This window comes from Nothoprocta perdicaria, unplaced genomic scaffold, assembly GCF_003342845.1.
Source record: "Nothoprocta perdicaria isolate Ctin4 unplaced genomic scaffold, notPer1 scaffold_175, whole genome shotgun sequence".
NCBI lineage: Eukaryota > Metazoa > Chordata > Aves > Tinamiformes > Tinamidae > Nothoprocta > Nothoprocta perdicaria.
The window spans coordinates 116,064-144,035 of record NW_020454927.1 but is presented as its reverse complement, the minus strand read 5'-3'; the positions used below and the strand labels follow the sequence as shown (position 1 = coordinate 144,035).

Below are 27,972 nucleotides of genomic sequence, written 5' to 3'. Positions count from 1 at the left end.
ATGAAGTGCATCAGCTAGGATATGTATCATAGAAATGATGACTGATAAGCATGTTCAGAAAAACAAGTAAGGAAACTCTAAAACAAAGCAAACAAACAAAAAAGAAAAACAAAGAAACAAAAAAGAAAAACAAAAACACAGCAGAGTCCTCACTTCTAAACAAAATCAAAATTCTGCATGAAAAGATATACGTTACTATTAATAATGCCTGTGACATGTTTTGTTTAAAAATGGTTTCCTTTTAAATGTTATTCACAGCTGTTTATTACAAGCTCTCAAATTTGAAGATGATGGTTTAAAAAAAGAGCCAAATTGGATAATTTTAAATAGTAGAGGATTTCTAACTCTTATTTTAAAACACATTTTTTAATATCAGTAAATGTCACAAGAAGATAACTGCATATAAATGTAATTGTTTTAGGATTAGAAAGAATAAAAGAGAAACCAAAGCTGCCGCCTTCTTTAAAATACTAGCGAACTATGTGCATGTTTATTGTCCAAATTATAGTGTGTACTTTGCAGAATGAACTTTTTTAACATATTTCTATTCCTAATTAGCTTTCCTGTAACGACTGCTGTCTGTGACATGAGATGTCTTTCACAGATCCTCCTTTTACAGTTTTCTCTTTCTGCCTAACTGCTGTCCTTTTTTTCTCTTTCTCTTTCCTGTATTCTTATGTAGGCCTGACCAAAGATGGCAGTAATGAAAATATTGATTCCCTAGAGGAAGTCCTTAATATTTTAGCAGAGGAAAGCTCTGATTGGTTTTATGGCTTTCTCTCATTTCTCTATGATGTATTGACTCCTTTTGAAATACTAGAAGAAGACGAGAGCGAAGCTGCAGATGACGTTGATGGTACGTCACAGAATGAAGGGGTTCAGGGAAAAAAGACTTGTGTTATTCTGGATTTGCAGAACCAGTGACTGAGAGACTAATTTGATTGGCTTTCAAAAATGTCCACGAAGTCATCAGTCTTAATAAGACAGGAATTTGTGGCGTTGAGGGGAAACTCCCAAATGGATCCTTTAAACATTGAACTAAAATCAGCCATGTAACGTAATTTCACTAGTTGAAAGCCTTTCAGTGACTCTTCCATTCTTTTGTGAAGACAAGTACTACACGCTTGTGTAAATATGTAGAATGAGAGTGTWTCTGCAGTTGTGTAGTTGATTTCTGTATGATTTTGCTTCAATTYGTGCATTTTGTGCACAAAACTTACAAAACTAAATGTAATAACCTCAACTGTTAACAATATAACATTTGTCTTTCTAGCAAACATTAACAAACATTTTGTAACCGCCTTGATTGTAAAGTATTCTGGCATGACTTCATTATGTAAATATATACTTATATGTTAACCCTAAATGGTAAACATAATAGTAGTTCTCCTATGATATATAATTTTAATAAATAACTTATTTTGTGACTCACTGATTTCTCAGAAAGATGCTTTTTACCAGTTGAAATAATAAAAGCACTTCATTGAAAGTGCTTGAAAATTTTGCAAAAAATATTTTTAAGTTGGCCAACATTCGTTGTGTTCAGAAAATGATATGTCATTATATGGTTTATTCCCACCGATTTTTCTGTTTTCAAGATAAGTTTTCAGTCGTATCTTTTTATATCAAAACCCACCGCAAGGGCTTTTCTGATTTTCTTTCAATTTTAAAGATGGACCTTTTATGAGAGTGAGAAGCTGTGATTATGTATTTCTTATGTAAAGCTGAATATTAAAGATTAATTAGAAATTAGAATTTAATGTTGTCTTATTTCTTACTAAATTGAAAAACTTAATGCAGTTTACAAGTTTTAATCCTTTTTTTTTTTTTTCTGTAAAACTTTTGGAGAAGTTGTTCCAAAAATATTTGGGTGTCATTTGTCTGCTATCATAAAGTTACTGGCTTAGAAAGGGCAGTTTTATAATTGTGCTSTTCAGTTTGTTTTGATTTCCAAAAGCTCTGAGCTGTAATTTTAATAAATGAATACTGTACTCAGTTTATTATTTACAATTAGACAAAATCTGTAAGAATTCCTGCTAATTTTACTTCATTTTGTATCCATTTCCCATATAAGGCTTATAATGAAGTCGAATGCATTCTGAAATTTTAACTTGTTATAGTTGAAATGTTTTTACTTGCTTTGGCATGGCAATTTTAAAGCAATTTAACATGCATGTTCAAAAAAATTTCAAGTACAAGATGGTCCTACCTAATCTTAGAGAAAAACAAAAGCAAACGTTTTATATGGTATTTGCAGAGCAGAAATGCTGCTGCTGAAGATTTTCATTTGAACTGCAGGAACATTGGAACTGTTTAACAGTTATGATTGTTAAACACATAACATAAAGTTAATAACACATAACTTGCATGTTTCTTAATCTGGTAGAGATGAGTAATAAGGTAAAAAAATCCCACACATTATAAAAAATACATGCTTACACATTTGTGGAACATTGTTTGTGGAGAAGTTTGTTGCGAAGTTTGTTGTTTCTTACTAAGTGGAAGAAACTTGCAAAGTATTTGAGACAAACAGAAAAAAAACAAGTATTTTCCTTTTTTTCTCCATTTTTTCATTTTTCTTTTTTTCCTCCCCTCACACCTTTCCTTTTACCTTCTCCAGAATGTATTTTTTTTGCAAAAGTGTTTGCTGTTATTCTTCCTCTTAACAGTTAAATTCTTATCAGCTTTTAAAATTCTTTAAAGGTTTTTTTATTGTTTTTCATGTTTTTAATTATATTGATTGTTACGATGGCAGAAAGGTCTTGACTGGTAAGGGTGGCAATAAGATTGAAATGACTCTTTAGTTATAGCAGCATGGAAGTTCTGCAAATTAGGCAATTTAGCAGCAAAAAGGATATACCAGTAAGCAAAGGAATGAAGTAATTTAGATGAATTGTTTTTTTCCAAGTCCCCACAAAATTTATTTAATATTGGGGATAGAATTGAAATCTAAAATTTAATTAGATTTGTACCTTCTATCAATGATATAAAATACATCGAACATGCTACATTTTTACATTATTTCTAAAAAACTGTAAARTTGAAAAAAAGTACTTTTTGAAGGCAAAGCTGCTGTTTTCTATTACTTGTTTTGTATGAGAACTTAGAGTAGAAGAAAATTAGTAACAAGCATGAAATGTTTTTAATGAGGAAAATACAGTACTGAACTTACTAGTTGTGTATAGCAAAGGATGAGTATTAAATAATTTATATGAAATTGAACACAGAACTTTTATTAGATCATAAGTTACCTTCCTATTCCTCACAGGTCATTTAAATAAAATATTGCAGACTTGCAGAAGTAGATGGCTTTAAAAGAAGTAAAAGGTGGCTTTAAAAAAAAAAAAAAAGTTGTTGTCTTCTACTGTGGCCAGCATGTAGGGTGCTTTGCTATGCCCTTTTCCAGTGCTGGTAAATATATAAACTGCCAGTCTTGAGCTGAGTTAACAACCTTCAAAGCAAATGCTGCATTAACCTGTGGACCATAACCTTTTGTTGCTTTGTTGTGTTATTAATATACATAGGACAAAAATGTTTACATAGAAGTGAAATGGCTGAGAATTTATGAAAGGTTTGAACCCCAGATTTCTGTGACCACCTTCAAAAATATTCAGGTAGACAGTAAGAGGGTTTTTACATGAAAAATRCAATATTCATGACATATAAAGCAACTTAGAATTGAATACAATAAACAGAAAAGTGTTTGCTTATTTCTTGAAGTTATTTMTTGCAAGTACTTTTTTGCAAGAACTTTTTTTTCTCAAAAAGTTCTTGCTTTTTGAGTTTGTTCAATCTCTCACTCTTGAAATTTGTTTCCAATGCAATGTTGTCACCTGTATTTTTCACTGCATACTAATTCAGTGTTGCAAGTTAGGCTTAGTGACTGACCTTAGAATAAATTAATTTTTTATGACAATTGTTCTTGTAGATTATTGTTGGCTGGAGAGGTAGAATAAGAATTCATTGAAGTGTTAGGAGAATTTTTTATTTCAGTTTGTAAGAGTTAATGTTTAGATAGAAAAATCAAAAATGTATTTTAAACATAATTAGTAATCAAGGGCAAGGGCAAGTTAGTGCATATGATTCAGCCACTTTGGACATTTACTTGCTATTTTCTGCATTCAGTTGCCATCGGTTAAGTAGTTGTGATAATGATGTCACAGCAGCCAGAAATTTTACCGTCTGCCTTAAGAGCGGTCAGGATGGCATCATTGGCCAACTGAGGCAGAGGACTTGCTTGCTGTCTCTTTATTTCTCATACAGGATGCAACATTTGCCTGTGATTTACCTTCAGAAGTGAAAATGCAATTTGTTCTTTGAAACAAATTGAAAGAAACCCTCAAACCTGACCTGTAAAGCTTCTCCCTGCTATTCAGTTAAGTGAGCAAAGAATTTCCTTTGCATGCATTTATGCAACTAAGCATAAATTCTCACCAAATATTACTATATTTCATAAAATTGAAAGCAAATGGTTTGGTTTCTCTTATCTCAAAGGCCTTGATTTAAAAAAATTGAGCAGCCTGCCCTTTAAAAAATCATTTATCTCATGTGATCCTATGTCTCCAATTCAGATTTTTCTTCTAAACTTACGCAGTTAAATAAGCAAGATATTTTAGAGCAAATTAATGAGAATGGAGCAAGAAATTTTCATGCAACTTTTTTTATACTAGCTGTGTGAATTACAAAGCTGTTCCATTTGGGAGGATTTGGGAAGCTTAATATACCTGGCAATATATAGAGAGATAATAGGTTTAAAAAAAAAAAAAACTAACAATTTAAGGTTAGTGGCTTCTAGACTTCTGTGAACATGTTATTTTGTTTAGCAGAACTTGTATACCCAGTGCAGTATTACAAATGCAATAGTAATAATTAATGTGAGGTGTATAGACATAGAATCCCRACTTTTTATGCCTTGCGGTTCTGGAAAAGGAAATAGAGGTGGAAAGGGCAAAAGGAGGTTGACACCAGCTTCTGCTTACAGGTTTATGTTTTATTTCTTCACTCTTTGATTTCAACATTTTTGTCGTTTTCCTGTGTGATGAAGGAGATTTTGTGATAAAAAAAATAAAGACTAATAGCCTGGGGAGAGCTTGCTGGTAGAAAAGCATCTTTGCACTGTTCTCACATTTGAAGGATCTAGTGATTATAAGGCAGCAATGTGAACACAAACCCTAAAGTTTAAAGCTTTAAGACTCTTCTTGTTCTGTTATCTATGCTGTGACGCACAAATTGTTGAAGGATAGAGCACAGGGTAACCTGCCTGTCAGCAGCTTTGATCTGTCTTTGAGCATTTGCATTTTCTACAGCAAATGTGAAGTAGCCTCTTCCTTTTCATACGTACATGGTTGAAGCACCTTAAATTAACTTARATTTACTGCATAATGCTGCAAGTTAAAAGGGTTAGGCAGGTAGATGCTATGATCAAATTGATATATAGAAATTGTGTCAAAAACACARTTAGAAATCATGTGTCAAAGCTTCTGAATAGCAAAAATAGTAAAGARAAATGTGTTCATTATTACTAAATGAAGAATATAAAATTTGAATAAACAAGAAAACTTCAGATTTCTCAGTATAAAAATATGTGACTATAAACTGACTTTTTTTTTGAGATGGTGTCTAAAAATATTGTAAGTGCTTTGTGCTATCCTTTTTTTCTGGATAAAATTAGTATTCATATATTTTTGTTTTGATGCTGAAATTCTAAAGCTATGATCTTCATTAAGGGTTCTTATTGTGGATGTTGTTGAAAATTTTTCTGAGAGAAAAATGGAAAAAGTAGTTGGATTTTGTTGTAGAATTAGATTGCCTGGTAGTACTCTTTAAGTTTCAAAGAATGAGTTAAGTCGAGATATTTCCTAAGTTTTCTGCGATTAAGAACTGTGTAATAATAACCACATTGGCTCAAAGGGCCTTCATCTTTGTTATTCTTCCATATGCACTTACAAAGTTCTTTTAGCATTGCCACCACTGTTTTTTTTTTTTTTTTTTTTTTTAACATATAATCAAATAAGAAAAAAAGAGGTAGGAACTTAAAACTAGATCAAAAAGGTCTTATGGCACTTGAATTGTAACTCAGAATGAGGGTCTGTGAGTCAGTGATTCAGTCTATTGGCTTATATGCCCCAAGAGCTACAAGAGCCTTGATTTTTCCCAGTGAGCTTACCCAGGTGCCGCGTTTTCAGATATTGCCTTCCCTGGATTGTTTTCATTTTGGAAAACTTGCTTGTTTTTGCACCTATCTCTTGCTGCAGGCAGATTGGGATTCCGAAATGAGATTTTCCTTTATTGTACTCATCTTAGGTATCAAGTCTGACAGATATTAAGGTGTGATTATTGCATAATTAAGATTTTGAAATACATTATTCTACAGCAAATAGGTTCATTTATTTTACATTATRGACAAGCATTGATGGGTTGCTCATTGTCTTAATGGTATTCATTGCATAAAAATAATGATATTCATTGTATATAAAGTAGAATAAGATTAATTACAGTTTGAAGATTTATTAGAAAGTGAAACATCAATAAAAATGATCTAGGTATTTTGTACTCTGCCTTTTAATATAGGTAATATATTTCTATGTATTATTTGCTACATTATTTCAGATATCTGTATGTTAATGTTTGTGTGCAAAAATTAATTAAAAAAAGGTCTGTTTTTAGAGTTTATCTTCAATTTCCCATAACATTTCATTTTACAATGAAAAAGGAGGTTGCTGGAAGTTTAGATATGACTTTGTCCTGATCAGCACCCTGAATGTTACTGTTTATTCCTGCATTGTTCAATTGTGGGATTCTGTTATTACTTTTATATGAAGAGATGGTTTATTTAGTCATAGCTGCAGATACTCGTTGCTCTGTATTTCATTAGTTCTGATAATCTGTGCAGCAGGAGCTCAGCAAGACTTTCATACAGCAGACTGAGTTTGTAGGAACATTAATTTAAGTTAATTTTTTTTTTAGCCTGACCACCCATTTTAGAAAAAAATTGGCAATAATGTCAGTGTTCATAGTTATACATATATATATAGTATAACTTGATCACAGTGTCATTTTTAACATATAAAATTAAATATATGTTTTTTCAATGTAGTTTTTTAAAGCATAAATGTTGAGGTATATTGACACAGTCCAGGTAGTTCTGTATTGTTTTTTGGAAGTTTAAATTAAAAATAAAATTGGCTGCTATAGAACTGTGCTATGTCTGGAACAGAAGCCTAATTTTGGAACATGTGAATATCTGAATTTGTTTGACAAACGATATATGAGTTAGTTTATTTGGCAAATCTTGTGTTATCTTTTTTAGTCAGTTTTTCTATAGCAAGCCACATAATTTTTAGGGTTAATGTACTTGTGCTTAGATCATTTAGATCTTAAAAATTATGGCAGCATGACCCAAACTCTTTGTGATAGTAGAAGGACTATAAGATGAGGGTAATTATCATTTGTATTTTGGAGAAGGCTTTTGTTTAATTCATAAATCCTTTTCCAAAAGATCCTGAATGACCTCAGTTTTTGTTAGGTGAAGAGGAAAGAGGACAGGCCGTATTTTGCAGACTTTGTCTGGATAGTAAGGCCTATTTTAAGTAAAAGTCATAAGGAAAATAGGAAGGTATTTTTGCTGAAATGAAATTGCAGCTGCTTGTTGGGAYAACATTGACAAAACGCATGTTTTTATTGGATAAAGTATTCAGACTGCTAGAACTAGAAATGCAAATAAAACAAGACTTACATATTTAGTGATGTGACCTTAAGGAAATATTCTCCCCTCCTTTACTGTCTGCATTCTGAAGTTTCCTTCTTAATTTTGAGTTTTATTCAAGTCAGTTTTTATAAAATACAGATTATAATTCATTTGTAAGAAAAAAAATCACGTATACTGTCTTTAGTATATAGACACTTAGATTTCAAAGTTTGTATATTTGTTAAGTGTATATATAAAATTATATGGAAGTGTAAGTCATTGGATTTGAGAGAGAACGGCTGCAATAGCTACCAAAGAAAGTAATGGTATGGTTTGCTGGTAATAATTGCTTGGCACCATGCCGCGTGGAGGGAGCTAACCTCCCTCTAGAGAGTTCCGAATTAAGTTCCTAACTTAAGAGTTGCTCTAAAGAGTTTCTAAGCTCCCAATGAGTTCCATAAACTCCTAAAGTTGGGGCAAGCAAGTGTGGGATTTGCTTAGGTAAGTCAGCCCCGCGCCTTAGTACCTGCTTGCTTCATTCTTAATGAGCAAACAATTGGTATCTCTCCATTGCATGGTGCTAGGTAAAGCTAACTTTTTATCCAACAGATCTGAAAATGTTTTACCGTGGTTTTGAATATTCCAGGTATATATTCATAACCTATTTCCATTTTACAACATACCAGGTGAGGAGCCAGGAGGGGTAGCCAAGAAAAAACCTAAAGTCAAAGGTATTTTAATATTGCTTTGTCAGTGAACCTTAGCAGATATTATGTCTAAAATACATGCATGTTGCATATAGGCTTTGAAGGTTTTAATAATGTTTACTAATATTAGCTGTGTTGGCCAATTATTGTCTGACATTGAAACAAACTATTACTCACTTTCCATTTTGCAGCATTTGTTTTTTACTGGTTGTAGTTTAATGGCAACTTGAGTGCTTTCCTGATTAGAGATTCTCTTTTTATTTTATTTTTTATTTTATTTGTGAAACATTTTTGCTACAGTTGTCTTTTTTTGCCTTATAAGCATTTAATGTTTACATCATAGAATCACAGGATAGTTAAGGTTGGAAGGGACCTCTACAGATCATCTAGTCCAACCTTCATGCTCAAGCAGGGACACCTAGAGCATGTGGCACAGGACTTCTTACTCTGTTTGGAAAAAAAAATGCGATGTACGAACTCTTATAGCCAAATGCTCTTTTAGTTATCCTTCTGCTCCTTTAGTTATCCTTCAAGAATTCGAAACTATTATCATCTTGTGGTTGGACTTGAGTACCTTAATTTCTGCTTAAGTCTACACTTGGATAGTTTCATCCATTTCTTCCTTGTGGAAGGAGAAATTTAAGTAAAGTTCAGGAACTCTTCCCACTTAACATTGTTTCTGAGACAGTGTTGATTGCAGTGATGATCTTAATTTTTCCAAGCTCAAAATAAAATAGCCTGAGACCAATTTATTGCATATACCTGAAGGTCTCTTGAGTTAATATGTTTATTAAATATGTATACAATTATATAAAAATATAAGTTGTGGTATTTGAGAGAGAACTGGCAAAATGCCTACCAAAGAAATCAGCTGGAATGGTGATTATAATTACATGTAAATATATATACATGTGTTATATATGTATTTGTACATGTGTATTGGTTATATATCAGTTTTAATAACGTAAAAATAATCCATTTTGTTATTAAATGACTACAAAAATAATTTCCTAAATTTTCCATTTACTATTTTTTGAAGCCATTTAAGAATGACTTTAAAAAATAATAAAAACTACTTCCAGGACTCCTTGACTTTTCAGATGTGCTCAGTTATCTTCACACAGCATATTCCTATATAAAGAGTACAGTGTTTGTTCCATTAAACACACACACTGGAGGAAAACAAAAGAGAGAGATGTGAAAAATACAATTTTTGTGCACAATCATTATACGAAATGACATTAGAGAAAAAATATATCTGCTGAGGAAAGCGCTCATGTTCAGCTGAATTATTCGTAGCATCTTTGCATGCAGTTCGAAGTTTTCAGCTTTTGTTCTGCATTGTGTTTGGTATGAACRGTGAAAATTGTGTGTTTCCAAGAATTTAATAAATATATAATTTAACAATTCGTTCCTGTTCTTTGGTTTGTTTTTCAAATGTATTCCAAAGATGCTTGATATGTGATTGCAGAACTGTTATGATATATTTTGAGATGCTTTATGTTAAAAAAAAAAAAAAAAAAAAGGAAGAAATATGACTAAACTGTGTAATTGAATTGTTAACTTCACCAAAACATTGCACAGTTCTTAGAGGCAGCTCTTGAGAAGTGTTTTCACTTTACTGCTCTTTATGTGAACTAATTATAGTTGACCTCAAATGGGCATTTGTCTAAAAACGACACCTATTTTAGATTTCAAATCTTTATTGATTTTTTTTAAAATAATGTGGATATATTGTATTTTTTGAAAGTACTTACAAATATGGCATGCAGAAAGTTAATAGAAAGTTTTCTAAACTTCATTGGAAGTAAAAAATTACTGACTATTGGCGGTACTGAAACAGGACTTTTAAATAGTGAGCAAAGTGGAAGTGAATAAATGAGCTTTTATATTTGAAGAATGCTTTCCTGACTCCTCTGTTGGTATGTTATCTAGATACTACATTACAGCCAAACAAATAATGTAACTGAAATAGAGAAGTACAAGGCATGCAGTATAACCAGCATGGTTTGAAAAAAAAAAAAAAAAAAAAAAAAAAAAAAAATTTCATTGTAATTTCATTGAATATGATTAAGACAAACAGCTTTTTTTGCAGTTGACTTAATTCACCAAAGTATTGTTATTTCTAAGTATTTTGTATTTGCATTTTTTGTTTTTATTTATATATATCTGCATGTGTGTGTATATATATATATTTGTCAACTTACTAGAACAATGAATGAAAGTGTTATAACACAAACCTGTAGATGATGCCAAAAATTGGAATGTATTTATATATATCTGCGTATATATACACACACACACACACACACACACATTTATATATATCTATAGGTTTATTTATAGGTTTATATATCTATAAATCTATAGGTTTGTGTTATAACACTTTCATTCCTTGTTCTAGTAAGTTGACAAAATTTTGAAGAGTTTTTCCTTTGAGTATGTTCTTCATGTTTCTAGACCCTACCATGGTCACACCAATATCAAAGATTCAAAATGTSAGGTGGTTTTCGTACTCATTGACAAAGCTCGTTAGCATTGTCTACAAGTTGAGTAAGAAAAAAAGATAATAGAAGCATGTTTATAGCAGTTTAATGCATTATTACAATGCAGTTACAGTAAGTTAAGGTTATTGGGTGACTGCATGGTGTGAGATACTATTAAAAGTTAAAGCTGGTGTGTTTAAATTGCTTAAAGCTTAWGTAGTTAAACACATTTAAACTGGTATTTAACAAACATTCCCCTTAGAAAAGWTCAGAGCTTGTAGATAGTTGCTCATAAAATATATTCTATGATTTAAAATGGTTATCTTATTGAACATTTCCCCCTTTTTTAAATGAAAAACAAAAAAGTAAAAGAAGCAATTAAAGAGCCAGTCAAGAAGGTAAAGGAGAAGCAGGATTCCAAGAAGGATGAAATCAAAGATGAGGAAGAAAAAAAGAAGGCCAGAAAAGGAAAGGATGCTGCTGATCGAAAGGACAAGAAAGCTGTTGAGCTGGATAAAATAAAGAAAGATTCTGACAAGGTTAAAAGAAACAAAGGAAAGGAAAAGGAAAAAGGCCTAGACAAAAATGTCAAGTCCAAGGAGACCACAAAAAAATCAGCCAGTGAAAAGGATGGTACTACTCAGGTGGGAAAAGTCAAAGAAGCAAAAAAGATAGCTAAAGGTCCATCCAAAACTTCTCAAAGCTCAGCAAAGGAAGACAAGAAAGAAAAGAAATAATCAGAGTGCCAATTATGCTAAGTAGGAATAGATCTGATGGATGAGAAATTCTGCATAKTAATAGACATATGAGAAATGTGGCATTAAGAAAATCATGTTTTGTAGAAATGATAAGTATGAAGAWAGGTTATATATGAAAATTGGTGCACATGTTCTGGCATGCAAAAAAAAAAGCAAAACGACTGCTGTGAAAGTCAAATATGTTCATATGCTAATGTATCCTGCATTACTGTATATGTATTGAAAACAGAAATACCAGATTAACGGGCAGTTACTTTAAGAACACTCTAAATCTGCATCTGCTTTTTTTTTTTTTTTTTTTTGATTCGCTTTGTATGAAAATGCTCTTTTCTTGGTATAGGGTTAAAGTGTAATGTTGTGTATAAAGTATAAGTTTAAGAGCAAATAAGGATTATCTGGACACATGCAGGGAAAATCCTTGAGGTTTTTTTCGCTTCCCAAAAGCAGAGTGTTAATGGAATATATTGTCATGAGATGATAGTGAGGAAGTGTAAATTATTCTCTGTGAAACTTTGTTGCATTAGGAAAATTGATAAAACTATTTCAAAGTTGGTCTGAATGTCTGTGTAGTGTTGCATTTAATTGTATGACTTCAGGGTAGACTCAGCCAAAGTGCTACTGCGCTGCCTCTATGCATCCTGTAACAGTATATACAGTATATTCTGCCTTTTTTTTTTTTGTCTCCTCTATTATCTTTTGGTCTGAACTATCAACTTTTTAGTTTACTGTAGCCATATTTTCCAAATAATTCAACTGTTCAAAATCAGAATCTCATTTTTTCAGTGTCCTTTCACTAGTAGCAGTCTTCCACTAGAAACTTCTGGTGAATACTTGTGAAAATGAGACCATTGCACTATTTATGAATATTGTTGGATTTCGTTCCTGTTTAAAAAAGAGTGGTATTCTTTTATTACTGTGCTCTAGAGGAACTTGGTTAGAGCTTCTGTTTTACAGTTATTAAGATCGTGTTCTTCAAACGACACTTTTCAAGTGCATGACACTAATTTATAATACATATTTTTAACAGTGAGAAGTGATTTATCCAGAAGTCTAATTAGAATATATAGGAAGTCACAAAATGTTTCTTCAGAAGAATTTATCCTTCAGTATTTTATTGGATCTATAATTGCTTTCTTGTTTATTGAGGAAAGGAATATTTTCTAATTTTACTAGACAAATAATGTTGCTTATTTTGTTGAAACATTAATTGCCCAATAAAATTATAAAAGATTCAGAACAAAATTTGTGATGATAGTTGAAGATTCTTTTACTATAATATTACAGGATTTTTTCAAAGAAAAACAACGAAGTAGATATTGAGCTCATAAATGTGAGTGGTTGTAAGATAATATTCTGAAGGTTGATTCCTGTGTTCTATTCTCTGTTTTGCTTCAATTTTTGGTATAAAACTGTTGACAGTGCATATATGTGTGCATAGAACATTCAGCTATTTTTCAAATACTTACATATGTGGTAGGAAGGGGAAAAATGTGTTTTATGAACATTATACCATTGAAGGCATCATTTGTTTGTCAAAGTAAAAAACAATATTGTCTTCAGGAATCTTATTTCTTGAATGCATTTGTGTATTGAGTTTTAATTTTTATTTCAACAATGATAGAGATATGCTTATTCATCTTTCTCTCTTTGTTGTTAAGGTACACATTTGATAGATGAACACTAATATCGCAATTGTTGTTAAGGGTGGTAGCAGAAAGAGAACTTGTACATAGCTTTTTTTCCTCCCTAACTTGGCAGAAATTGTAAATATCTGGAGAGTGAAATTTGGAATGAATTACTGTATATTCCTACGTGACCCAAAGTCTGTCTGTCTGGTCCTAAAATAGTTCATTTTTCAAACAACATTTCTTTTGAGCAGCACTGTAGGCTGGAAATAGGCTGAATAGGCTGAAAAAATTGTGCCTATGTACAAATAGGCATAAATGAAAATGAGGTTTTTGACTGGACATTTGTTGTTCTCTTGCAATAATCTCTGTGGAGCATTGCTGTGATCCAGATAACATGGCAAGTTACCACCTTAAACTCAAAAAAAAATGCACCAAAAGTAAAAATAGTGTAACTGTATTTTCATATTTTCAAATCAGATGAAATAGTATCTTACAAAAAATATCTGATATAGCTTAGGTTTAAATAGGAGACAGCAAGAAACACATATTTGACAGATAAAGCATCACAGCCCAAGTGACGAATGTGCAAACTTTCTAGTTTCTTCTTTCCTTTTATGCACTGTAAGTGCTTCCCCGTTCCAAAGGACTGAGTATCTTATGAAATGCTTTGAATGATATTTTTTTGCTTATGAGGCAGAGAGAGTGTTGTCTTAAAATACTTGTGGGTTATGAGAGGATATGGCCTAAGAACTTGTTTTAAAATGTGTATATTGTAAGCTGGTGATTTTTATGTGTCAAAGCCGCTTCTTCTCTTCTGTATTCTGAAGTCTGAGAATGTGGCTAATAATTTATCAACTACTTTTCCCTTGTTCTGTCTTCAAACATGATTAGAGAATGAAGTAACTTATTGCTATTTTAGTCTTTTACTATTACTGCAGCAAAAGGTGAATGAAAGTTTTACCCAGGAATATTTTAGATTTTTTTTTAATGAAAAAGGAGAAAATTGGCAAAGAAGAAAGGTGTAAATATGACTTTTTAAAAATCTAGCTTGTGATCTTGACTCTATAGTAATGGGCTCTTAGTTAAGATATTTTTAAAAATATTCAATTTAGTTCAGGTAATACAAAAAGCAAAATTAGAATTAATTAATTTTTTTCCTGTTCATGTTACATATATTGGATAGTGGATATGTGCTTTTCACGGTCTGTAAAATAATACAATCTATAGTTTACATGAAAGTGTTTTGAGATACACCAGTTGTGTCGATAGTGAGATATATCTGACTTAGCAGAGACTTTATGATATATATGTTAAGAACTTCAGTGCCTTGAATACAATATTTCTCATGTTTCACATATAGTCTACAAGAGTCTTGGTAGCAGTAGAGTGCTCATTATCGTTAACTTCTTTTATTATCATTATAATTCATTCTTTTCATTCAAGTGATTTCTTTTCATATTACTCTGAGAAACCAGTTCTATAGCCTCCTCTTCCTCTTCCCCTTTTCCTTTCTCCTCTCCTCCAGAGGAGAGATGCTGTTTGTTTCTTGATTTTAGAAAATAACTTTAACTTAATTGACCTTGCAACTCATATAAAATCAAATATCGGAAAACCATCCTAGGATCACAGGAGAATTTTGAAAGTCACTTCAGGAGGTTAATAGTCCAGCATCYTACTGAAAGCGGAGTCTATTGAGAGATGAGACCAGAGTGCTCTGAGCTTTGTCTTGTACAATCTTGCAAAGCTCTAAGGATGGAGACTGTTCAACATTTATGAACAGCTTGTTCCACAGAGTGACTGTGCTCACAGGGAAAAACTTCTTCCTTACATCCAGTCAGAACCTGTCTTGTTTAAATCTTTCTTCAATCCTTCTTAAAGGATAACAGAAAAGAGGATTAAGCTAACATCAATAAATTCTTCTTGAGGATGTGTGGCATAATCTCTCAAGCTTTGAACTGTGCTTTCTGAAACAAGGACAATAAATGAGAATGAATGACCATCTTAATATTGGGCAGATATTTATCCAAGATTTAGATTACCTTTATCTCTTTCCTTAATGTTGATCGTTATTGTTATTGCTTTCTTGCTTTTCATGATGTTTTGATCCTGAAAAGACTTAGTGGTATAAATAGAAAGCATCTTGGTGGCAGAACCTCAGGGGTTAAAGGAAATGAGAGACTGAGAGTACTTAATATAGAAGACAAAGTTAGATCTAAAGGTTTCTTCACAAATTCCTATGTAATTAATGCGTGTATRTATTTAATCCTATATATTAAATCTTGGAAGGACTGATAATCTCCATCATAATCAACAGTATATTGTAAAGAACAAGGCAATTAATCATGAAAATCTACTTTTAAAAAAAGAGCCTATGAAGGACTTTTTCTCCAGGAAGCTAAAACAAACAAATTGCTGCATATCCTTCTTATAAGTACTGAACAGAACATGAGACTAGCTTAGTAATTTGCTTAATTTCTTTGAATTAGACACAGCTGCTAAAAAATCCATCTGKTTTTTTTTTTATTTTTTTGGCCTTCAAAATATATATTTCTATGCTATATGAATATACTTTAGTCTTTGTGTACATTATATCAGTATGGCCCTGTAGTAATGATGTATTGTTTGGATAGCTTTTGAAGTGTCTTTTTTTCCCTTGTGATTGAAATAATTGAAACAAGATTGTCTCTTTYTTGATATATAATTGAATGAAAACAAACAAACACACAAACAGAAAACCCTGAAGTTAACTTTATAACTGAAAAATGCAGGCCTTAAAGAAAGATCTGTCCCAGCACAGACAACATCATCAGACTCCGAGGACCCCAGTCAGCCTGCTGAACCATTTGTCGAAACAGGTAAGGTGCCTGCACCGAAGATGAAACAGAATACTTGCTGTTTCATTTGGACTATATTTGTTTCTTTTTTATGGTATTTCTTTTGGGTATAAATATAAATCTTTCATGCAATTGCTTTTATGTGGTGTTCCCTCTGCTAGAGTTCATTTAGTGGGAGTAGCTGCTGGTAACTTTGTGTAAATCATCAGCCACTGAAAGYTTATAGGTTATATGTTGAGAAGGCATTTGTCTGAGCTCTCATAAATACCAGTGGAACATTATCACGTTAGATGTATGATTATATCACTTCAGATGGTGTACAGTTGTAATTATAATATATATGCAATGGTATACCCAGTTAGTCATCATAGCAGGAGCTTTTCCACGTTTTTAAAAAATGAATTTTTATAAAATTATTCACCTGCATGGAGAAAAGCAGATGAAACAAGATTACCATTTATAAACTTATATATTATGCRTATATATATATATGCACACATATAGTTTTGCTTTGTGTCTACACATATTTTTATTTTGTGTCTGTACATAAAATCACATCTCAGGTTGGCTCAGGCTAAGCAGATGAAAATATAGAAGCAGCTATACAATGATCATTCTCATTCCCAATTAAAAACAAAAATAATATGAAAAATTAGTCATAGCACTGTTCTCATTTTCTGAATTGGTTTAACAGCAGTAGAAAATTATCTTGCAATTGTTGAAATCAAGCACTTTTGAATTTTTATACTTTTAAGCTAAAATTAGAAATTAGAAACAATAACTTATTCACTGTTCACTTTTCTACAAAAACAGTTTCTCATGAACAGAGTAAACTTTGTGCGTACTGTTGAAAATCACTTTTTCTAAAAAAAAATTTTTTTTAAGTAAAATCTATTAGGTTTAAAAGCAGTTATAGTAAAGCAAAGATAATTTTACATGGCACTTTTCAGGTATGTGGTATGCATTTTGCTGTTAGTCAGAGACTCTGTTTTCCAGTTTTTAGAAGAAATGYGTGCTACTAGAGGGTTATATGAACCTAAGCCTGATAACCCATGAAAGYGGAGCACATATTTAATAAACTGGAATGCAGAATCTGTTTTTAAAGATTCAAATGGCCTTCCTTATTGCTTATAAGATATATGCAATTTAAGGTATCATTTTCATGTGTTTATGTAACTGGTGTCATTACAGACTTTTATTTGAAAATACAATTATGTTTGTTTTTACACAATTAAATTACTGTTGATTTTTTTGATTTTAATTTTATGTGAAGGCACTTCACTTATGTGAAGGCCGCACTTCTTTTCTGATTCCTGTGGTGTTCTGGGCTTGTGTGTTAGCTGATGTTGACTTGGCCCTGAAATTATTCTGGAATTTCTTCTGTGGTGAATTGCCTGAAGAAGTCCTTACTGTTGGAATGCTAGTATATTTCTTCCTACTTACTAGATAATTAATCCTCCACTTATGAAAATGTCTGTTTGTTGTCAAACTATGGCATATTGGTGCTCCTATCTAAATTATAGGAATGTGGTGAATGAAAGTTTTAGTAAAATATTTCTCAGGAGAGAATTCTTGGAAGGAGTGGTTATCTGAAGTAATGGTGTTATGACCACTGGGAAAAGACACAGAACACCCATTGTAAGTAGCTGCAAATAAATTCTTTCAGTTTGTCTTTAGGAATTTTATTAGAAATTGATGCTATACTTTCAGAAGTGGAGAGTAAACAAAACCAAAATATGTCTGTAGGGTGTGATATTCATGAAATGAAACTCTACAGAACTTAGAATGAGACTAGAAAAAGCTGCTAACCATGAGCTAATGTATACACTTTGTCCTTTGCACTTATCTCTGCTGCAACTTGTAATCCTTTCAGAGCACAAGAATGCTGAAATAGAGTTGGAAGAGGAAATTCACTCTGTTCTTCATGAMGCTTTGCATTTGCAGTCTGGTATGCACTAATACTTCAGAAATCGCTGAAGGATTTATAAATACTATCCTAGGATAGACAGATCTTAAAATTCTGTTTTGATAATGCACTTTAAATTCTTTTGCTTGCATAGAAGGACCTAATAAATAGATTTATAATTCCCAAGAAAATTTTATAAATTTAGTCAGCAARTTCTACTACTGTGGCTTATTATTCAAGAGTTGTTGTGCAGCTGTAGTTCATATCACTCAGTTGATGAGATATTACTCAAAATATGCAGTGCAAGAATGAATAAATGGAGATATTTTAAATGTGTTTTTCCCCATAAATGATTCTGAAACTGCCAAGGAAGTTCAGCTATTCTGACATTATGCTGCTGTAAGGGGCAGATGATTTGTCTGCCCCTGTCCCCTTTAAGGAGTAGCTGAAAAATATTTAAAAGCTCAATATGATTAGTAATAAAATCGAGGAGATGGTTTTCTTTAACAGTCTCTGTCAATAATTAGGGGAGAGACATGAAGATGTACATGAAAGCATACATGATCGGTGGCGAGCAAGGGGAGACATACATGATGAAGCTTTTGAAACTCCTGCAGCAGATGATTTGCATGGAGAGTTAGAAAATGAAATTCCAGAACAATATGAGTTGCCAGACTCCAACCAGAAAGGTATCTGAGAAACTAAATATAATTCAAGTTAAATTTTGACACAAATGACAAACAAATGGAAACGTGTCTCTTTAAGAACTTAATCACTCAGTATTAATTTCTGCTTGTGGTAGATATTTGACAGTATCAATCTCTGTAAACACCGCTGAGCAAATATCAGTCAACACAGGATATTTTATTGTCATGTGTTTTGACCTGCAGATAACTATTCTCTTACAGGTTTATTGGCTTTCAACCAAAAAGAAATCATGCCCCAACAGCATTTCTTAACCAAACAGAACAGCTTTTAAAAAGATTATCTGTGTGGAATCTGCTTCTTCACTTTTTAGCTCRTGAAACTATTAAAAGTATATGCCAACAGCCCTTTGTAGACAGACTATATGTGAACTGTAGGGGAAATATCAATGAGAACATAAACAGTTATATCCTGTTGCCTCGAAGCCGTAACAGGCTGAAACAAACATAAAACATTAAAGTAAAATCATCTAGTCTAAAACCTAATTAGAAAAAAGTATTTCTTAGAATATACTTTTATCTGAAGTACTGAAAACTTTGTATACTAAGATACTGAGATATCTCTTTGTTAAACTCRTGCAATAGGTGTCATCTAAAATTTTTTATTTCTGGAAGTGAACTGAGATTCTTCTTTCATGAGTGAAGTAGTTCTTTTCTGTCTGAGCCTATAGCTGCTGTTTTTTGTATCCCTTCCTTTCATCCATGTTGCAAGTTGAAGTAGAGTAATAGATGAGACATACAAATCCTATTTTTTAAATCTTTAACAAGGTTATTTATTAAGAGGGCAATAGTGAATATATTTTATGTTGTTTATGTTTAGAGTTTTTTGTGCAGGTAGATTTTAAAACATTATGCTTGAATTCTGGAGAACAATGTTCTGAGGAAGTTTTCTTTATTTGAGCATGTGTGTGTGTGTGTGTGTGCATATATACATACATATTCATACTCAGCATTACCTATATATTTTTTCTTTCAACCTATAAAATGCCTTATGGCATTAGAAGAAATTTGCTTATAGTGCCTGTTTAGAAATGTGACTTGTGTAAATGTGTATTTGAATTTCAATGTGTAAATATCTATTTGTCTATTAGACACTGATGTTTTAGCAGATGATCTTGGAGCAGTGGACCCTGAAACATACGAAGTTCCAGGTATAWTTCAGTTTTCTCCAAACTCTGTTATACTGATTTTATAGACATTGTTCTTGTCTTGTATTGTCTTGTCTTGTATTCTTCAGATATTTGTCTTCTTACTTGAAACCTTGCTGTCATCTTATGCAAGCATACTTTCCATCAGGACTAATAGTTTCTGTGCGACTGATTATACTGTCAAAGAGTCAATCAGTACCAAATGCTTCCTCATGAATTACGCTTGCTCTAGCTTCTACACATCCTAATTTATGTTAATGTTTTATAGAATTTTGCCTAGATTAAACCATTGAGCATCTAGACTCCTTCATGCTGCACTTGATACCATATGGGAATTATCTTATTTTTGTTTCATTAKTTCCTCTCTCCCTGCAGTTTTGTTATCAAATCGAGCACATAAAAAGACAGCTCTGTTTAGGAGCTTTAAGTGGATATTACAGTTTTTTGTTTTCTGAAAAATATTTTCTTCTGCATATTGATAGTTCTCTCTAGTACACGCAATGCCCTTCCATTTGCAAATATTGATTTGGATTAGGCTTAGTTGGCTATATCTTAGTTCTGGATTTAGCAGCATTACATCATGTCACATAAGTCAGAAAATAATTTTGTTTCTGTTAAATACAACTAATACCATTTTTGTGAGAGACTGCTGCTTTTCAGCTACCAATTTGGAATCCATGCTGCTACACCTCAAAAGAGAAGAGAGTAGTTGTTATAACTGGTACTGTGTGTTAAGTCTGGTGCATCCTATTGAGCATAGTTACAGTATCTCAAATACTGTAAGCAAGCACAGAGGAAAAGAATCAAAATTCTTTAACTAATCTATGAAAAGTAGTAAATTGCTCTATTTCTGTGATTCTGTTAAGTGAATGTAAATATTTTTCAAGGCACATTTTCTGGCTACCATAGGCACTGGCTGTCCTCTGTAGATAAGTACTAGTGATTCTTTCTGTATGTTAATAAATAAGCTACTTTGGAATTTGGAGGATTAGGGAAGATAATATTTCTGATTTGGATTAGAAGAGTCGTTCAGAAATCTTCCTAGCAGCTCATGGCTTTCGTAGGCCTACTRTTTTTATTGTTTATAAGGTTTTAAAAAGTTGATTTTGGGCTAGATGTATACCGCAGAGGTGCTTTTAACGGTTGAAAAATTGTGAGTGGAAATTAAAATAATAGAACATTAAAGACRTTATTTTTCAATTTACAGTTTCATATGAATATGATATGGGTGGGGAAAACACAGAAAGGGAACCAGAAGCACCAGGTTTGTAAATTTTCATAGTCCTCTAATTTACRATGTAATCACTGTAATCACTTATGCATTTTTAGAGTCATGTCAGCACATGTCAGCACAAAGTCATGTGCTGTATTCACTCTGTGGTTCAACTTTATTTTCAAATATTTTTTCAGATAGTTTAAAAAAATCAGATTTTTTGTAGTACTGATTTTGCAGCTATATTACTATTATAGTTGTGAATGCAATACTCCATGAATCCAGTCCACAAGAACCACATGACCTTTATTTTGTTTTGTTGTGGTGAATAGATCTCCAATCTAATCAATGGGTTCAAGTCCTACTTATATTCTCAGTTTTAAGCCTAACCATAAATACATGCAGAATTTTAGCATGTTGTGTGACTACTGAGTGTGTTTACAATACAAATGTTACTTTCAAATAAAATATTACATACATTCAAGTATATTTAGTTCCACGTTCATCATAAATTAAGAAGTATGTGACATTTTAACTTAGGCTTTTTAGCTATCATATAAGAAATAGAATACAAAATATCTAATATCTTTATTTAAGGTGACACTGAGCTAGAGCTAGAAAACGCTATTGAACATCTTACAGGTATGATCTAAAAATTGTTCTAAAGAAAGTGTCATTGAAGTTTTTCCCCAAACCAAGCCAATAAATACATAAATAAATAAACTGAAGCATGTAAAAAAGTACATTAGCAAATGAAGCTGATACTGAAAAACACAGAAGTGAGAATAGGGACCACTTGGCACGTTATTTTTTCTTAATAAAAATCAGTATTTAAAATAATTGARAATTGATGGAAAGCATCTGTCTAAGAGTTAAAATTGGAAATCTTGGTCTACTGAAATGGCAGTGCTATAGTGAAAAAGAAAAGCAAATCCAAGATTTTTGTTATTCAAAATTCATCAAAGTTCAGGTTTGTTTATTCAGTGTTCCCAGCAATTACCCTTAACCGTGTATCAGCTTTGTTCTTTGTGTTGTATGTAAGTTTTATCAGCATAGAGCTCAATTTCACTTCTGCTTTGAATTGCCTGTTCCCTTAGCTGTTGAGGACGCTCCAGAGGAGCTATATGAAGTTGTAGAGCCAGGTATGTATTGTGTCATTGAGATCCCAAACTGTTTAGATGAAATGTATGGGTTTTGAAGTGTCATATTAAAAATGATAATTGTATGCTTTTTTCATAGTTTCTACTGCAGARGAAGTTATTGAGGTTTTGGAAATTAATGAAGAGCCAGGTAATTTTTTTTTTTAATAGATCACCAAAAGCGTATTTTTTTTTCCCGTCATATTGGTTATTTCTGTGTGTGTCAATGATGCATAGAAATGTGCTCTATGAAGTCCTTCTAGCTTCAACTGAAGGGGCAACATGTGTCCATTTCCGAGACTACAACTCAAGAAGGCYGTTGTAAACTTTTGTATTTGCTGCCTTAGTTCCAGAGAATTTCAAATGAGTAGCAGGTCGAATGTAATCCAAAGCTGTGCTCCAAGGAGGTCAAAGCAGCAGTGAAGATTTTTTTTTTTTCAAACATGACTTCCGTTCAGTCGGAGCAAAGTGATTTACATGGGACTTTTGTCTGGGAGATGGTGGTTGAATTTGATGCTGTTTCATTTATTTTTTCCRTCTGAAAAGCATGCTGTAATGTAAGAAATTGAGAAAGTGATCATTGATGTTTCCCGGAAATAACAAATAGAACCCACTTCCCAAGTGATAGGAATTTAAATCAATAATGAAGAAGGGCTAGTCTATTGGACATAATAGCTACTTGGTGACATATTTTTTACTGTTAAATTAAAATAGTTGCTTTTTTCTTAACTTTTCYTTGTTATTTGATGCTGATTAGAGTGGGAGGTGTTGGTGGCAGRAGAGAGATAAAAACCAAATTGTAGTGGTGCTCTATGTAATTTCATCTTTAATTTTCTCTGTGACAGCAGAAAGCAAACCTCCTGAAGATAGAGTGGCYGGTGAGCCTGAAGAATCAGGTTTGTGTAGTACTATTTACATGAATTTGCTACTTTTTGATAGCTGTATCCCTTTTTTTTTGGCRACATACAAGACAGTGATAAAAGTTTTTATTTTATTTTACTTTGTTTTTCTTGAGGGAGTGGGAGGTAAGAGGCATTTTAATTGGCATAGTGGAAATCACCTGGATTCTTTAGTTTGAGAGCTTTACTAGTGACTAGCTTAAATACTCCTCCTGTATTAGAAAGAATTGAATTTAGAAGTCAGAATATTGAACAGCTTAAAAAAAAAAGAAAAAGCCATATTTATTATATCTCCACTGTCAGCGGTGTATGAAAATGTGGGACATGATTGGGGTACTAGCCCCAAACATTAAGTTTGTATGTTTAAGTTTTAAAGGATAGGTAATGTCTTTCAAAATAAATAAAGAACTCTCAAACTCTCCTCAAGACGAAAGTATTTCAAGTTATCCATTAAAATATTGCTGTATGTAGAAATGACTTACRAGCATTTTCATTATGAAATCTCAGTCATTTGTAGATCATTTAATGAATTTTGAGTAAAGATGCTGATTTTGCTGAACTTTATTTTTTAGTCTGTCTTGTAATGCAGGAAAATGTTTCAGATTCCTCTGCTCCGCTCCACACAAAATCCTGAAAACAATTAACATATGTAAAATTCTTAATACTAGGTTTTAAGACAATGTAAAATATAACATATTTGAATATTTTTTATTGTCTTGAATCAGCTTGGTGTCGTATTATTTGTGTATATTTTTTGTCTTTAAAATGTCATGGATTTTAATATTGATATACATTTTTTTTTAACAGAGGACAGAGTGCATGGAGATTATAATGAAGAACATGGTATGGAAACTGTTATCTTTAGTGAAATGACAATATTATAACACTTTTTTTGTCATATTATTCTTATTATCGTTAAGAAGAAAATCTTGACTTCCACCTTTAGGGTAGAAGTCTAGATCCCACGGAAGAAGTTTTAGAGGCCTAAAGGCGCATTCAACCTATTGCCTGCTTCTGTCTCCCCTTACCTTGCTTTTCTGCCTCAGCTGTGAAGCCTTTGAAAAGATGTATGAATATAGATGGGATGTAAAGCTAGAGAGACCTATTTTTTTCCCAAGCTCATAGTTTATCCTCCTTTCCAGGTGAGACTTGTATTACTATAGTTTCTAATCAAGAATCACTTCTGCACCTCCTACCCAAAGATAAGGAGAACTTGGAGGTGCAACTCCTTCATATGCTGTGATGAGATGAACAGAGGACCCCTTCACAGGACATTGTCCTGTCCTCCAGGACAATCTCTACATGCTTTTCATAATAGATATCATAGAGGTTCCTAAAAGGAATTTGCATCAATTCACTGTACAGTCAGTTCCAAAACCATTTAATGTCCTGCAGTCTATTCTGATCATGACACAATGACAATAAATTAATCTATTTTGTCAGCAATTAYGGATTTTGGCAAGCAGGATTTTCACAGCAGTCATAATTGAGTGCTGTGATATGACTTGTAAATACTATTGGATGAATCAATTCAACTATTTCTATGYCATTCTCAATTCTGTGGTTAGACTGATGAAGATAATATGTAGTTCCATTCATTTTCTAAAGAGGAAATTCCAAAATAGTTGATTGTCAAAAAAATGTATATCTTTACTATCAGATTGACAGATTTTAACCCCTCCCATAAAAACTTTTCCATATGCTTTTAGCCATATGGATAATGAAACAGATTTTTCTTTTCTTTTTTTTTTTTTTTTTTTTTTTTGAAAAAGAAAATAGCAGAAAAGAAGGCAGGGAGGCCCAGATTCTTAATCTTAAATGTAATGCTTCTGTTCTTGACATTAGCTACACAACTASAACATCTTACTTTTACCTGAAGAACTATTTTAAGTCTCCAAATGCTAATGTCTTGGAAATCAGTGGAAGTATGAACCGCTCTGTTCTAGAGTCCCTGTATAATCTGGTTCTTTGTCACATATTTTTCTRCTCTTATGACAGATCCGTCTCTCCATTCCCACCCCTTTTTCTCTGCCTCCCTCTTTTCTCCCTCCTTGCCATTCTCACCACCTCTTCCTCTTTCTCCCTCTTACTCTTTCTTCTCCCCCCTCTTCCCACATTTCTTTACTCAGATATGCCAAAACATTAGCTTTACGTTCACATTTGGTATTTATGTGTAGAATTTATCCTAATGGCTCCAGTCTATTTAGTCAGGCACTGAAACTAGAGAAAGTCTCTGACGGCATTATATTTATCAGTAAAAAAAAAGAATCGGATGCCTAACATCCAAATTTATAAGGCAGGCCATAATTATTTTAGGATGCTTTTTGTAAATCAGCCATCCAAGAATTTTATTCTGTTTTTTTTTTTTTTTTTTTTTTTTTTTTTTTTTTTTTTTCAGAAAATATGAAATATGAGAAGGAGACTGAGAGCCAGCCAGTCTATACGGGTAAAGACAATATATCTATAGATGACATTTAAAAAAATCTAATTAAAAATAATTAAAAATTGCATTCATATGTGACTAGAATGGAAATGTATGTAAAATAAGTATTACTGGAATTTAAATACTAAATTTTTAAATCAGATTTCTTTTTTTTAAGGAGGTTAAAGATAACATAAAAACTGTGGAAATGTGTAATGTTCTATCACAATATATTGCCCACTCTGGAAAAGGTGCATTACAGCATCTGTAGTATACAGATTAGGTCTTTACATATGAATTGAAACAAGATTCTTCCTTTAATATTCCATCCTCAAGGATACTTCCTTAATGTCTCCAAGTTTAAGGTCTTGAGACTAAATGGAAATAGGAGAAAAGAGAGTACATGGGACTTTCTGCAAGCTTTTGGAACATAGTAGTTTATCCTAGACCTTAACCCTGCCGCCTGCCAGGACTTTTGCTCTAACCCTGTAACCAGTGCTTACTGCCTGAAGTTCACAAAGAAGCATTTTACAGGAAATGTGTTCAAAATACACAAGCTGCCAATAATATCTCTGCTTTGATGGATACTTTTTGCTGTACTTCTAGTACTTCTAACAGAAGTACTACACAAAATAAGGTTTGATTTGCAGTGCTTCCTCTGGGTCCTATATTCTTTCTTGTCTTGAAGTAGCAGCCCTTGTTGGGGTCATCTCAGATGGACAGTTGAAAAAGGCACAGTAGTTCAGTTTAGAATGAAGTCAGGAAATATTCTAGCATTGGATACTTTGGAATATCTATTCCATCTCATTTGTGTTTGAGGAAAGTCAAATGAATTAAAAGGGGTGAATTCAAAGAATGAAATTATTTATTTATATATGTGTGTGTGTATTGTATGTATGTATTTTTTTTCCCTGCAACCCAGAATTTAATTTGAAGGACTTGCAGGTTAGACTTGCTTAAACAGGAAGGAAAATGGGATTCCCCAGGAAGTGGTACTCTTATCTAAATAGACAGATTATACAGATTTAGGATTGTCATTGTAAAGATTTTAGAAGAGAAAGTTTTATATTATACATATAAGTATGAAATCTTTATACATATAAGTATGAAATATTATCTTTATCAGAGGTTATATATTATTCTGCAGCAGATTTGAATCTTATCTGAACCCTCCTGCTCTAGCGTCTGTTAGAATAGGCTATTGAATTAAGTAGACATTGGCAGAATCCTAAATGGCAATTCCTATTTTTTCTCTTAAAAATACATATTAAGAAATAAAAAATCTGCAAACCTTTGTGTAGGAATTGGGTGGACAGGAGAAGTGTAAGAGTGGAAGCAAGAGGAGATAAAATGCAAAAYGAATTAGCTGTTTGAATTACTGAGTAAGGATATAATTTATTTATACATATATATATATTTATAATGCTTCCCCTTGCAATTAATTGAAGGATTGTATGTTTGTATCCTTGGACTATGTGGAGTCAGACTCAAACAAGGGAATCAGGAGTGGAATTACTTTTGGGGCACTAACTCTCTTCTTTTTACTATATTTAGTAAATTTTACTTTACCAAAACTTTACTAAACCTACCTACTTTACTATATTTAATATTTACTTTATTCTATATTACATTGCATCACCAGGATAAAAGCTTTAAATAATAAGCCGCAACGATGAGTAGTTCTCCTACTCCWGTCATTACTTTTGTCTGCCTTTGCAGACCATGTTTTAATGCTTGAATTCTGTTCCGACTTCTTTCTGCGGTGGTAAAGTAGACAGTCCTGTAACAAGGGAAACAGGAGTATAGCAAAATATAGTAATAAACCCAGCCAATGTGAGTAAGCTTTTTAAAGGCACATACATTTTCAAAACTAACATTCTCAATATTGAAAGAGTCTTTAACTCGGCACTGCTCCTATCTTGCTTGACATCCCCTTGAAGTAAAGGTCTTTTAAGGTAAGAGCTGATGATTTTATCTGTTTAGCTGTTTGTACATGTTTGTACGTGTACATACATCTACCAGATTCAGCGGGTATGGAGAAGACCAGAGTTCTAACCATTCACAAAGGAGTTAAGGATTCTTTTTCTTAATAAAAATCAGTTTTCATAGTTACAGAGAATTGATGGAAAAAAGTGTTTCTTTAAAAGTTAAAATTGGAAAACTTGCTCTACTAAAATGGCAATTCTGTAGTGGAAAAGAAAAGCAAATCCAAGATTTTTGTTATTCAAAATTCATCAAAGTTCAGGTTTGTTTATTCAGTGTTCCCAGCAATTACCCTGAACTGTGTATCAGCTTTGTTCTTTGTGTTGTATGTAAGTTTTATCAGCATAGAGCTCAATTTCACTTCTGCTTTGAATTGCCTGTTCCCTTAGCTGTTGAGGACGCTCCAGAGGAGCTATATGAAGTTGTAGAGCCAGGTATGTATTGTGTCATTGAGATCC

The 27,972-nt window shown here is 32.4% G+C and overlaps 1 protein-coding gene across 5 annotated transcripts in view; it reads left to right on the top strand.

The window, feature by feature from the left end:
- The window catches only part of ASPH (aspartate beta-hydroxylase), an 88,026-nt gene that overhangs the window by 11,131 nt on the left and 48,923 nt on the right, over nucleotides 1–27,972 (top strand). For 3 of the 5 annotated variants that reach the window (XM_026036289.1, XM_026036288.1, XM_026036291.1), the window contains 8 exons: nucleotides 16,035–16,121; nucleotides 17,974–18,048; nucleotides 18,534–18,695; nucleotides 19,802–19,861; nucleotides 21,066–21,122; nucleotides 21,669–21,713; nucleotides 22,169–22,213; nucleotides 22,311–22,361. In XM_026036289.1, coding sequence (XP_025892074.1) covers nucleotides 16,035–16,121; nucleotides 17,974–18,048; nucleotides 18,534–18,695; nucleotides 19,802–19,861; nucleotides 21,066–21,122; nucleotides 21,669–21,713; nucleotides 22,169–22,213; nucleotides 22,311–22,361 — 582 coding nt within the window. Of the gene's footprint in view, nucleotides 1–682; nucleotides 1,404–16,034; nucleotides 16,122–17,973; nucleotides 18,049–18,533; nucleotides 18,696–19,801; nucleotides 19,862–21,065; nucleotides 21,123–21,668; nucleotides 21,714–22,168; nucleotides 22,214–22,310; nucleotides 22,362–27,972 lie in introns of those variants that run through there. The other 2 variants (XM_026036290.1, XM_026036292.1) reach the window with 2 other exon arrangements.